General features: G+C 51.5%; 1 protein-coding gene across 2 annotated transcripts in view; it reads left to right on the top strand.

Moving 5' to 3' along the window:
- SLC44A1 (solute carrier family 44 member 1) overlaps positions 1 to 13618 on the top strand; it is an 889643-nt gene that overhangs the window by 847542 nt on the left and 28483 nt on the right. For both annotated transcript variants that reach the window (XM_069630839.1, XM_069630838.1), the window contains exon 14: positions 10959 to 11195. In XM_069630839.1, the coding sequence (XP_069486940.1) occupies positions 10959 to 11195 (237 nt within the window). The remainder of the gene's footprint in view (positions 1 to 10958; positions 11196 to 13618) is intronic.

The raw sequence follows: 13618 nt of genomic DNA, 5'->3' as shown, positions 1-13618 counted from the left end.
TGCGCGGTTTGAACAAACTCCTCAGGAAGGACAAGTTCAAGATGGTTACTCTCTCTCAAGTCCTCCAGGCCCTTCAGCTTCAGGACTGGTTGGTGTCACTCGACCTCAAGGATGCTTACTTCCATGTGCCGATCCATCCCAAGCACAAGAAGTACCTGAGGTTCGCGGTTGGCGACTCGCACTTTCAGTTTCGGGTCCTGCCGTTCGGTTTGACCTCCGCCCCGAGGGTTTTCACCAAGCTCATGGTGGTGGTGGCAGCGCATCTCAGGCAAGGGGGGATTCACGTCTACCCCTACCTGGACGATTGGTTGATCAGGGGGAGCTCTCCCGAGCAGGTCCTGGATCATCTGTCCGTCGCCTGCCACTCCCTTCACAGGCTGGGCTTCTCCCTCAATTTCAAGAAGTCCCATTTGACGCCAACGCAGAGGCTCCAGTACATCGGAGCTGTGCTCGACACTTCCCTGGGGCAGTGTTTTCCTCCCCAGGTGAGGGCTCTTCACATTCAGCAGATGGTGCGCAAGTTTCAGCATGCCCAGACGCTCCCAGCGTTCGAGTTCTTGAGGTTGCTCGGCCTCATGGCGTCCTGCATTCTTCTGGTGCCAGAGGCTCGCCTGCGAATGAGATCTTTGCAGTGGGCACTCAAGATGCAATGGTCGCAGTCCTCCGGCAGGATGTCGGACCCGATTCAGGTGCCGCCCTCGGTCGCCCGGGACCTTCTGTGGTGGGCCGTCGAAGGCAACTTGATGAAGGGGGCTCCGTTTTGGCTTCCCTGGCCGGAGGTGACGATCGTGTCGGATGCATCCCTCACGGGATGGGGAGCTCATGCCAACGGGCTGACAGTCAGCGGTCGTTGGTCTCCGTCGGAGTCCAGACTCCATATCAATCTGTTGGAGCTGAGGGCCGTCAGGCTAGCCCTGAGGGCTTTTCTGCCGACTGTGCGAGGGAAGAATGTCCTGATCCTGACGGACAACACAGTGGCCATGCACTACCTCAACAAAAAGGGGGGGGCAGGGTCACTTCCTCTGTGCAGGGAGGCGATGCAGCTCGAGTTCTGGGCCATCCAGCAGGAAGTTTCGATCTCGGCAGTTCATCTGGCCGGAGTCGAGAACGTGACGGCGGACGCTCTGAGCAGGCAGTGCACGATCTCTCACGAGTGGGAGTTGGCTCAGGAGATTCTCCTGGAGATCTTCGCCCTTTGGGGGACCCCTCAAGTGGATCTCTTTGCCTCCAGTGTCAACCGGAAGTGCGAAAGGTTTTGCTCGCGGGAATTTCCTCCAAAAGGAGCCTTAGGAGACGCGTTCGTGGTGGAGTGGTCGTTCCCGCTGCTGTACGCGTTTCCTCCGGTCCCCGTCATCCCGCAAGTGCTGCGGAGGTTACGGAAGTTCGGTTCCCGGATGATCCTCATTGCTCCGGCGTGGGCTCGGAGGACGTGGTACCCGGACCTTCTCGACTTGTCCATCTGCCCTCCACGTCGTCTTCCCTACCGAGACGATCTGCTCTCACGGGAGGGGGGTCAGGTTCTCCATCCAGAGGTCGGATCCCTCAACCTTCACGCTTGGCTTCTGAAAGGTTGAGGTATAAGGATTGGGACCTCCCTGAAGACGTGATGGAGGTGTTGCTTTCGGCCCGAAGGCCCGCAACTAAGTCTCTGTACCGTTGCCGTTGGCGTAAGTTCTGCGACTGGTGCAGAGTTCAGAATGTGGATCCTTTTGCATGTGACATCCCCATGGTTCTGTCCTTTTTGCTTTCTTTGGCCCACAGGGGCTTGCAAGTGGGTACCGTTAAGGGTTACCTGGCGGCGCTGTCCATCTTTAAGCGCTCTTCTGAAGAATGTTCTTACTTTAAAATCCCTTTAATTTCACAGTTTCTGAAAGGGCTCACTAATGTGTTCCCTCCGTCGCCTTTCCTGGTGCCCGGTTGGGATTTGAACCTTGTTCTTAGGTTTCTTATGGGTGCTCCGTTTGAGCCGTTACATTCTTGCCCTTTGAGGCTGTTGACTTTGAAAACTGTGTTTTTAGTTGCGGTTACTTCCGCTCGCAGAGTGAGTGAGTTACAGGCGCTTTCTGTTAAGCCACCCTTCACTGTATTTCACAAGGACAGGGTTGTCCTTCGAGTTCGTCCTTCTTTTCTTCCGAAGGTAGTGACGGAATTTCATTTGGCCCAGAAGATTGTTCTTCCGGCATTCTATCCTCCTCCGCATCCTGGTAAGGAAGAGGAGAGGCTCCATAGGCTTGATCCTAGGAGAGCTTTGAGCTTTTATGTTTCATGTTTCTCGCATGTCCCGGGTCAGAGTGGACGATCAACTCTTTATTGGTTACGCTGGTAAGCGCTTGGGGCAAGCTGTGACGAAACGGACTTTGTCCCGCTGGATTATTTTGGCCATCTCGGAGTGTTACCGCTTGGCGGGCAAGGACCCTCCGGCTGGCTTGCGGGCCCATTCTACCAGGGGCTTGGCTGCATCTACTGCCCTGCAGAGGGGTGTTCCTATTCGCAACATCTGTGATGCTGCCACCTGGGCTTCAGTGCATACATTTGTGCGGCATTATTCCCTCGATTCCATCAGAGGGCAGGATCTGGCCTTTGGCAAGGCGGTCCTTTGCTCTGCTATTTGATTGGCTATTCTAAATTTTGTTTCTAAATTCTTTCCCTCCTCCTTGATTTGGTACTGCTTTGGGAGTCTGTCATAGATATGGAATACGTCGGAGGACCCAATCCCCTCGAAGAACAAGTTACTTTCTTACCTGGTAACGTTCTTTCGATGGGATGGTCCGACGACGTATTCCATATCGCTCCCGCCCTGCCTTCCCCGCTGCAGAATTTCTGTTGCGTTTGCAGCTTACGTTCCGCAAGGCTTTGTGTCGGACTGGCAGTTGACTATTGTCACACGTTCTGGGGGAAAAAACTACAACTGAGGCTACTGGCGTCGTGCGTCCTACTTATCACATCGGATGACGTCGGACGTCGGAGGAGGTCCTCGACGGCGGCGCATCGACGTCATCGACGCAGGACGCAGACGCCGAAAAAGTTTCCGAAGCAGCACAGCTGTGGTGATTACTGTCATAGATATGGAATACGTCGTCGGACCATCCCATCGAAAGAACGTTACCAGGTAAGAAAGTAACTTGTTCTTCTCCAGCATGGGGTTTCGCATGGATTCACATGCTCGTGAATATGCCCGTCGTCAGGCTGGGAATCCTTGGTAAAAGAAAAAAGTTTCACTTTCACTTACTGTATTTCTCCTCTAAACAATCACTGAACTCTGGGTCATACTGCCCCTTGCCAATGACTGCCCTCACCCTAAGCCCCTCCTCTGGCAGCCATCTTCAGATTTTTACCACACGTTCAAGTGTTGGGAGTCCTCATGTTTTGATCCAAGAGCCATTCTACGTTTTTGCGCTTTTTCAGATTATAATAAGTTATATTTTTGTCAAATAGGCAGTGTGCTCTTTCACTCTTCGGCTGAGAAGCAGGGATCAGTTTGTCAGTGAATTTCAATGCCCCTCAAGGGCAAGAATCGGTGAAGTTTCATTGAAGATTCCAGAAGGCCATTGGGCCTACTCTGCACTCCGGACCATGTCAGAGGAGAAAAGAGAGGGAAGCTCCCTTTTCAAGCTCTGCTCCAGCTGCAGAATGTGTTTGTGGAGGACAAACACATCCAGTGCCTCTACTGTCTCCATCTGGATCACAGGGAAGTGGGTTGCGAAATCTGCTTCGGGTTCTCCAAGCGAACCGTGAAGGATCGTCACAGTAGGCTGGCGGCGTGGCTCAGCACTAAGGCCTCTGCCCCATGCAGCAAGCAGGGGCATGCCTCACCCAGCAACGGCCGGTCCGAGGAGCAAGCTTATAAGACCTTTGAAGGCGCTCCATCCATGGGGGACCAAGACGAGGCCAAGCACCGCAAGTCCGTTTCCGCTGGCGTCGGCGCACAAGCGGGTCCTGCAGCGGGTAGGGCACGCTTATCTTAACCATCTGCAGCCATCGCTCCAGTTCCTCCTCGACTATCGACTGACATCCATCACTTCGTTGAAATCTCCTCCTATCACCCACAGGTTGGCCTCTTCTTCCAGGAGCAAGTTCCGCAGTTCGGTCTGCAGTTTTTTCGTGAGCATGGGGTGGGGGCGTAAATTGCGGCAAGGCCCCGTTTCTCACCCCAGATGTCAGCAAGCAGCATCACATAACGGCCCTGAGGATCGGTTCTGACTTTTCTGACCTGTAGGGGCACTCTTTTATGGACGAGTATCATCGTACCCCTGGTGCCTTTTGTGAATCCGGCGTGGTAGGAATGCGGGTAATTGGATCGTTTGAAAAAGTTGGTATTCGTGCCATCAGGTGTGTTTCATTGAGGAGAACTATGTCGGGTGAATATCGGTTGAGATATTGGAGCACCAATCTTCGTTTCACGCTGGAGCCGAGGCTGTTAACGTTCCACGAGAGTAAGGATAACGTGTTGGTGTTTACTCTATCTGCGTGGGTTACTTAATGGGGCATCTGGAAGGAGCAATGGTGATCCCTGGTATTTCCAAGGTGCGCAGAGGGCCCCGCTCGTAGACAGTGTTTGATTCTTCTGCCAGCATATGCCAGTGTCCTGCCTTCTCATCCGGTGATTCTGATTACTTACATCCTTAAAACTCCCCCCACCCTGTATTCCAACCCCTCCCCCATCTTCCCCCACCCTCCCCACTGGGAGCACCTGTCGCCCAAACATTAAACTTATAACTTAGAAAACTTCCTCGGGATGACCCGGACTAGGGTAGTAACTTCTGCGAGGTCACCCGGACTGCAATTGAGACTGCGGTGCCTGGAGGACGGCGGCCGCTAGAGTGGAGTTTTCGGAATGTTACATAGCGGATCCGGTTCTATGATGCCCAGACCTCATCCGTTCTCTGTGGTATTTTTGGCGGGATACTGTGGCAACACGGTTTCCGGTTCCACCGGAGTGAAGGGTGGCGAGCACTGTCCGGACCTGGGTTTCCGTGCGGACGGTCCGGAGGGCGGGCGTCGGGCCACGGGCCCGTTGAGGATCTGTGTTTCGAGCCATTCCCATGCTTCTCTGGGGTTGTGGAATAGGTGGGTCGTGCCCTCGTGATGGACCTTGAGCATCGCCGGGAAGAAGAGAGCATACTTGATTGACAGGGATTGAAGTTTCTTCTTGACTGAGTCAAACGACTGGTGGGCCTTTTGTACCTCCTAGTATAATCCGGGTAGAACCCCACTCTGTATCCGTTGTATGTGATCGGGCCCGAGGCCCGTGCCATCTGTAGGATAGCGTCTCGGTCCCGATAATTGAGAAGGCGTGCAATTATTGTTCTGGGCAAGGCTCCTGGGGTGGGCCGCCCGGTGAGTGCCCTATGTGCTCTTTCAATAGAGAAGAACTTTGACAGTTTTTTGGGGGCAAAGATATGAGTCAGTCAGTCTTCTGGAAAGAGTTTGACACTGGGGCCTTCCTCTTTTTCTGGGATCCCGAGAATCCTGAGGTTATTGCGACGTGCCCTACCCTCGCTGTCTTTGGCGCGGTATTCAAGTTCGTTGACTTTTTGGGCAATTGTGGCAAGTTGTTGTTCCAAATGACGAACGTTGTCTTCTGTGTCTGACACTTTGTTCCGCTTCGCCGACTCTGGATGAATTGCGAAGGCACAGGAGAGATACTTCCATGGAGACTGCGCCAATTTTGAGTTCCAGCGATGTTCTCGAGTCCCCAATTGCCTTCATTAAGTCACTCAGGGAGAGTTGGGGGTCTTGAGCCTCTTCCCTGATTTCCGCTTCCGCTGGGGTTTGTATCTCCAGGCGAGGGGGGGCCTCCACTGTGTAGAGGTTCATCTTGCTTTGTAGGGTTTGCCTCTTAGCCTTGTCCTTGCCCATGGCCGAGTCGGTGATTTGTGTGAGGCGATAAGTCTGGGTGGATCGTGTTGGTGCCCGCCAGGGGGTTATCGTGAAGTCTGAATTGGGGTGGGCTTGTCGGACGTCTATCTTTCACGATTCTGTCCCTGTTCCGGAGTGCCGGAGGGATTACTTTGCCCGCTGGGAGCGAATCCCTGCTATGGTTGGCCCGCTGTGTTTATTAGAGGGTCGTGGGCCCACAGGGGGGTATCCGCAGGTACGCCCACGCAAGGGCCGTGCACGCAGCCCTGACTATGTTTTTTTTCATGAGTGGCGTGTAGAGGGCAGCAGCCACCGGCATGGCCGCTGTGATCGATTGTGGAGTGTGAGGGGAGGTGGGGCTGCAGGCGTCACCGATTCAGGGTGCTTATGTTGTTGGGTGAAGAGCGCCCTCAGTCCCCGCTGCTCTGTGCCCCCCTCGGGTGGATCTCTTATTTTATTTTAAAAAAGGGTGTGCCGCCTCCTTAGTGCGGGTCGCTGTCCCGTCGTTCGCAGGCTTGGGAGGAGGTTGCACGTACCTTGTTGGTGCCGTTGGGGGAGCGCGGCACCGCGTTGCCTGTTTTCGTGTCACAGCTCAACCCCAGGTGCTGCAGTCTCGCTGATGGGGGGAGGGCGGAGAGGTTCCAGCTCCGTGGTGCGTGTTTTTTCCCCCCCGTTTGTGCTGCCGGATCAGGCAGCGCAGCGTAGGTGTCCCTCGCTGTCAGCGTCCAGATGCCCAGTGCGCTGCAGGTGTCCAGCCGCCGCGTGAACGAAGCGGTTTTTCCCCAGGGGACGGGGGTCACGGCAGCCGCATGCGCGGGACGTCGGCAGCGGCCGTGTCCGCGGTTCGGGTACTCGTCAGTCTCAGTGCTAGGAGTACAGCAGGGGGCGGGGCCCCGGGCGGTAGTCTGGAGGTGTCGTGCGATGCCGTCGTCAGATGTCCCTGGTTCACCGCTCCCCGGGGCCTCAAAGACCACAGTAGCCTGGGGGGAGGGGCGGAGCAGCCGCTCTCAACTGCCCAGCAATGGCGGCGAGTCTCGCGCTGGCGGACACATGGACGTTTCTCGTGCTCCCAGGTACGATTGTGCCCCAGGTTGCAGCAGTTGTTGCCTGGATGGGTCCACCACTGCTACGATGCTTTTGGAGACCGGGAGCCGATGCAATTAGTACCTCATGCGCGGCTCACGCATGCGCAGTCTCTCTGCCAGCATTCTTGACCTTGTTCCTCCCTAACTTGTTTATGTAACGTGCCGCTGATATATTGTCCATTCTCAGAAGAATGCAACAATTCTGTCTTTTGCGAACGCTCGCACTGCAAACGAACCTGCTAGCCGCTCTATGCAATTTATATGCAACCTTCACTCCTCTTCCGACCATCGTCCTCCTGTCTGCAGCTGACCACACCTGGCGCCCCAACCTCCCCTGCTTGCATCCGACTGACCATTTCAGGCACGTCACCGAAGATGGCTCTGCCATTCCAGGCCTTGATATTCTGAAGCCACCACTGTAACTCTATTCTCCCTTCCTTGTCCAGAGGAACCAGCTAGTGATACCTCACTCCCCCTTGCAGATGTTTGATCTTCAACCTCTGAAACGCTCTATAATGCAGAGGCCCCAAAAAGATCGCTTGACTCGATGCTGCAAGGAGCCCTACTGTGCGAGCCAGACTCTGTAACAAAATGAGCGACTTCCCCATTGCTATCCTCAACTCCTTCTTTATACTATATCTTTTGTTGGGGCAGCTCTAAGGTGGCTTTCCTGGTGTCTAGAACAAACCCCAGAAACTCCATTCGCTGCATCGGATCGACCTTTTTTTTTTTTTTTCTTCCAAATTGATCAAAAACCAGAGGGAAGACAGCAGATTGTTCACCCACAGAACATGGTCCTTCAAGACCCACTTGCTTTGGGCTAGTATCAAGATATCTTCTAAGTATATAATAATCCTGATACCTCTGCTTCTGATGGCTTCTGCTACAGGACTCATCACCTTTATGAAAGCCCAGGGGGCCGATGCTAGTCGAAAAGCAAGGCATGTGAAATGCCAGCTTCGCTTCCTTCAGAAGAATCTGAGATCATCTCTAAACCCCTGCTCTACTGGTATGGTAAGATAGTCATCTTTCAAGTCTAGCCTCACCAGCCAGTCTCCCTTGCGTAGGAGATCTCTGAGAAGATGGACACCCTCCATCTTGAAATGCCTGTAAACCAGCCACCCGTTGAACTCCTTTAAGTTGATAACCGGTCTCGACTTCCCTTTCCTCTGAACCAGGAACATATTGCTGTAAAACCTGGCACTCTCGGGCACTTCTCTATGGCCCCCTTCTCTGCTAATGCTAGAATCTCCCTCTCGAGGAGTAGCTCCTCCTCTTGACATTCTCATACCGCTTGGGACCCGGGCCTGATGTGGTGTACTCTTAAACTCCAATCTTAGCCCCACTACTGCTTGTAAAACCCAGACATCACCTGATATTGCGCGCCGCCTGTCTATATACAATGCTGTGCGCCCCCCCCCACATTGGGTTACTTTCACTCTGCGCACTTACCGCTGGAATGGATATGCTGCCGGAGGTTTCCTCTGCCTCTTCTTCCACGTAAGCCTCTCCCCCTCGTGGGGAAGAAAGCATCCTGCTGCCTGCTCTCCAAATATTGCATCCTGGGTCCTTGAGGCCGTCTTGTGAAGGTGTAACCGTCCGCGCAGCCTCTGTGGCGACCGGTCCGAGCGAAAACTCGCCCCGGGAAAAACGTACGAATGGATGTCTGCACCTTTTCAAGTGCTGTACAGGTCCCCACAAAACGTGACATCTCCTTGACAAACGCTTCGCCAAACAACCCGTTTGCTGCTTGCCCTGCCTTGTAATTGGGGTGGTCCCCCAACTTGCCGTCGATCTTCAGCAACAGGCTCTGCCGCCTCTGCGCTGAAAGAGTGCAACTGGCATTCCCCAGAAAGCAGACCGCTCTCTGCACCCAGCTGGCCAGCGTAAGTGGATCCACCGGTTCCACAGTGTCCCTGGATCTTTCGGCTAAGTCCATGATCTTCGCAAGGGGACCTGCCATATCTAGCACCTTATCCTGGCAGGACTTCCAGGCGCGGCCTACCCCTCTTCTGACATCCTTCGAAAGCCTTGGTCACGAAAGAGACCATTTTGTCTCCATGACTTTACTCCGAAGATCTGGCCTCGGACACTCTGCTCTCATGCGGAAGCGTGCCGCCCTCTCCAGGGGCTTGCAAATTTACTGGAACATAAACTGTGCTACCCTGGGGGAGGGCAGCCACTCCGAGGACCTTGGATGTCTTATACTGTCCAGGTCAAACAGGTCCTCAATATCTTCCACCTCCTCCGTATCACGTGGTGTCCTGTGATCATTGTCCACTTTGTCCTCCGAGGCCTTCCTCGACCTCTTCATCCTCCTTCTGCGAGGATACTCTGCCTTCTTCGGCTGCCCCTGTATTTAACACCCCTTGGGTAAGGGGTCTGGGTTAAGGGGTCTGTGGTTCGGCACCACCGGTGTCCCCAAAAAAGCTGCCTTCACCTTGTCAAAGGGGCTGGCTACCTCCCAGGGCTTCAACTGAACCCCTGACGAGTGACCCGGGAGGGCGGGGGGGTGGGTCTGGGTATAGAAGAGTGGGGGCTTTTCTGGGTCTTTTCCACCCCCTCATGCGCAGACTCCCATCTTTTTAAGCGTGCCTTGAGAAGTGCCCTCTTAGGGACTGTCGTTTGTATGATGGATTCTAGAACATCTAGGCGCTCCTGGATGGGTCTCACCCCTTGGGATACTGCTACCACCAGCGAATCCTCCAGGACCCTCTTAAAACGGAGAGACAGATCCTTGTCTCCATTCCACTCCTCCTAGCTGTACTCCAGAGTGCTGCTCTCCTCCATCTCTGTATGAGGAGGGGTGTCCCTAAGTGTTCCTTGTCTCCATTTATTTATTTTTTTGTTTTTATTTTAATTTTTTTGGGTGACTATATTGCCAATGCCTCGCAGAGCGCAGTAAAGGCGAGAGGCTCTGCGCAGAAATTCCCCTTGATCTGAAGGCTCTGTTGACTGGAAAGCTCTTTCCAAATGCTTGTGCGCCGAATTTGCTCTGAAAAAGCAAATTGCGCATGCGCAAAGATGCGCGTTACATGCGCTGACAGCTACACAGAGGGTGCTTTCCTCTACGCCACTATGTAGCTGGAAAGGTCCTCCTTTCTCTCGGAATACACAGGCACAACGCAGAGGAGCACCGTCACCCGGTGCGAGCTAGATGACTCGTGGTCCCGGTGTTCTCCCCGCTTCCACAACCAATCTAGGATTTGCGCACGACCCGCTGCAAAGGGCTAAGCCTCTTCGTAATCCACCACAAAAGGTACTCTTGTTTTTTTAAATATATTTTTTTTGTTATGCACTCTATCCACGCTGTGCTCAATCACGTAACATCTGAGACTTTGCACTGGCCTTGCCAATGACTGTCAACCACTCGCACACGCTGAGGACAAATTAAGGTGACTTATCTTTTTGGGAAGCAGCAAAGAAAGCGGAAGAAGTTCGGGCAGGAAGTGAGGCATGGACAGTGCTGGTCGCAGATTGGTGTAGAAGCTGAGGTCAAAACTACAGGAACTCTGGGGACTTGTGGGGATTGGTAGTCCCAGTATTTGGTAGTCTTGTGGACTGTTTACTTTTCTATTTTTTCTTGTTTTTCTCAAAACGGAAAGAAAGTTTATTGAAATCGAACGTTTTAAAATTGGCTGCTATGGGAAGTGGCAATAAAGGAGTTAAGCATAATGCTCTCCTCCGGTCTTGTCAGAATATAGATGGATATGTGGGTGATCATTTTGGGGAAATTGTTACAGGGCAGAATGCTGGTTAGTCAATTGAGAAACATCCGCTTAAGGATATTTGAGAAGAATGCTAATGACATAACTGGGTAGGGTTGATGGTTGAAATGAGGGTTTGGAAAGTGAGGAAATTGAAACAAGAACATTCGCTATTTAAGGAAAGTGTCTTCTGTTCCCTTTAACAACTATGATTGACATATTTTTCCCATCTTCTTTCAATAAATGACATTCTGGTGGTTATAAAACAAGTAATGCCCAACTATTCTCCCTCTTTTTCTCACTTCAGATTCTAATTGTATGCAGCACTGGATTAGCAGGGGTTATGCTGTTGAATTACCAGCGGGACTACACAGTTTGGGTACTGCCGCTAATCATAGTCTGCCTTTTCGCCTTCCTGGTCGCCCACTGTTTCCTGTCCATCTATGAGATGGTTGTGGACGTTCTCTTCCTGTGCTTCGCCATTGACACAAAGTATAACGATGGCAGCCCTGGTAAAGAATTCTACATGGATAAAATTCTTATGGTAGGTGGCCTCTGAGTTAGTACATTCATAACGTGCAAGTATGAAAAATTGGGGTATTTGCAGTGTTGTGCACTACAATATGAGCATTTATCATGTTAGTGGCAATCACACTGGTCCCTCTCCTCTGCAATTTCTGAATGTCCAGGATTCCAGGTAAGTGAAATATTTGACTATGAAGTTTGTAACTGGGAAATACTTGGAATTAATAGATTGCAAAATGGTCTGCATCTCGGTGAACAATGCATACCAAATACCTCTACATATGCCTAAAACTAATATGAAATTGATCCATATATAGCTAACTGGAGCTGTGCCCTGGGAAGACCATCATGGAGCATGGGTAAAAATGTCCATTTACAAGCCGCCAGCCAGCCATAAATTCACTTGCCACCTCAATTCTACGCATACAGCACATTATTTCTTACTGGCCAAGAGTCATCACTAGCCAATGGCTAGTGGCGAGCGCACTTTTTCTGCCCTATCTTGGGGTATATACTTCATGCTATGTTATGGGGCATTTGTATAGTGCTTTTTTTACCATTTGTGTGATCTCCAAACGCTGTGTGATGAACGCCCTCTGGGAACGTAGTCCCGGTCAGTGGAGAGTGTAGGGTAGTAAATAGTGCATGGTTGCACTCCGTATGTGTGCAGCCAGGGCGATTTTATGTGATGTGTAGCTGCATTCTAATGCTAGGCGTGGTGTGGTGATTGTGTGAGATCAGTAGAATGTGTGCAGCTAGGCAGATCTTTCGTGGGGGATAGCTGCATTCTACTGTTTGTTGGTGCAGAGGAGAGAATTAGCAAATTGATGTGTGCATGTCTGTGTCTGTCACTTGTTCCTGATTACCTTAAGGCGCCTGCTGGAGTGACTGTATCTCCCCATTTTAGAGTTTCAAAGCTTTATTTCTCTGAGAGACATTCTCTGTCTGGTGTGGAGTCTGTTCAGGTTTACCAAGCATGGGCATTGCTTTCCCTGCTTGACAGTGTCGTCGGTATTGAGTTGCCTGATTCCAGACCTTTTTATCTGGGCTAAAATATTGCAGGTCTATGGTCATCACTGTGTCTTTTGGATAACACCTTATCAGTGTGCAGTTACATCCAGATATGTTCTATCGGATTTAAGAGTACATCCTAGATGTGATAACTGGTACTCCGTGAATCCAAAGGTCCAGTATCCGATCAGGCCTTGTGGTTGGTGCTGTGTCTGACGGACATTATTACGTGCAGCAGAGGTTTGGGTGTTCCAGGTCTAGTGTGTAGTTTGGTATTGATAACATGCAACCACGCATTATAGTCACTTTCAGGAGCTTGCCTCGACAGATTCCTCTCCTGGATTGAGTGTATTCCCTTGAAGGTGTAGCAAAGTCGGTCCATTTCTAATGCTAGAGCATAAGTGCTAAGGGCCCAATTTTTGTGGGTCCCAGGTATTTGTTTACAGCGAGAGGTTGGGTATTCCCATCCTAGTTTATGGGCTGAATTATGAAATTACTGTACCATTGTCCCTTGCGAGAGCAGAGTGTGCTAGAAGTCTCATCTGATAGGAGAGCATAGTGTAAATTTGGAAAAAAGAGCAAGCACAATCAAAGCTTCAGAACATAAGTGATACTAGGTCCCAGTTAACTGAGTTCAGGGCATTAATTTCCAGACAGATCAGGGTAAGCATCACCCGATCAGAGAGCACATTGCATAGCTGGTGGATGAGATGAACAGGCCCAATCCTCTTGTTTGAACTTAAGTGCTACTAGGCCCTGGGTTTGTAGTTCCGCACAAGTAAAGATTAACAAAGATAAACATCCCCTAGTTTGAGAAAGCAGTGCATACCTGGAGGAAGACAATGATCAAGCCCAGTCATGGCATAAACCGAAGTGTTACTAGGACTCTGATATGGAGTCCTGGGCATTAGTTTCCAGATAAAGGAGGTAAAGATCTCCTGGTCTTAGGACGTAGTGGTGGGAGACAATGAATTAAGCAAGAGCCCAGTCATAGCGTGAGAACATGCTACTATGCCTCCGGTTTGGAGACCTGGACATTAATTTATATTCTGGTTTAGGGTAACAGTCAAATGTGTTGGTGCATGAGAGCGACTAGGTGTTCATTGCCGAATAATGTAGGGGGGTCAGCAGGTTCATAGTATTTAATTTAATTGATCACTGGAGCCAGCTTCCGTGTCCCGTTTGTTATTACCTGGCCGTAATGATGGGGTTCGAAGCCATTTGTTGATCATGGGTGGTAGGTGGTAAACCAGGTTTTGAATGTTTTCCAGAAAGCTGTGTAGTCTTGCCTGTGTCGAATGCGGGGAGGCACTGAGTTCCACAATGTTGGCGCCAGGGTTTAGTAGGTGGACTGTCCAATCCTGGCTGAATTGGAGGCAGGAACCACTAGGAGAAGGGCTGTGCTTCACCGTAGGGTGAGAGTTGGGAGGT

Source organism: Ambystoma mexicanum, chromosome 6q (genome assembly GCF_040938575.1).
Source record: "Ambystoma mexicanum isolate Mex_15411 chromosome 6q, UKY_AmexF1_1, whole genome shotgun sequence".
NCBI lineage: Eukaryota > Metazoa > Chordata > Amphibia > Caudata > Ambystomatidae > Ambystoma > Ambystoma mexicanum.
This window is presented reverse-complemented; position numbering and strand designations above follow the sequence as displayed.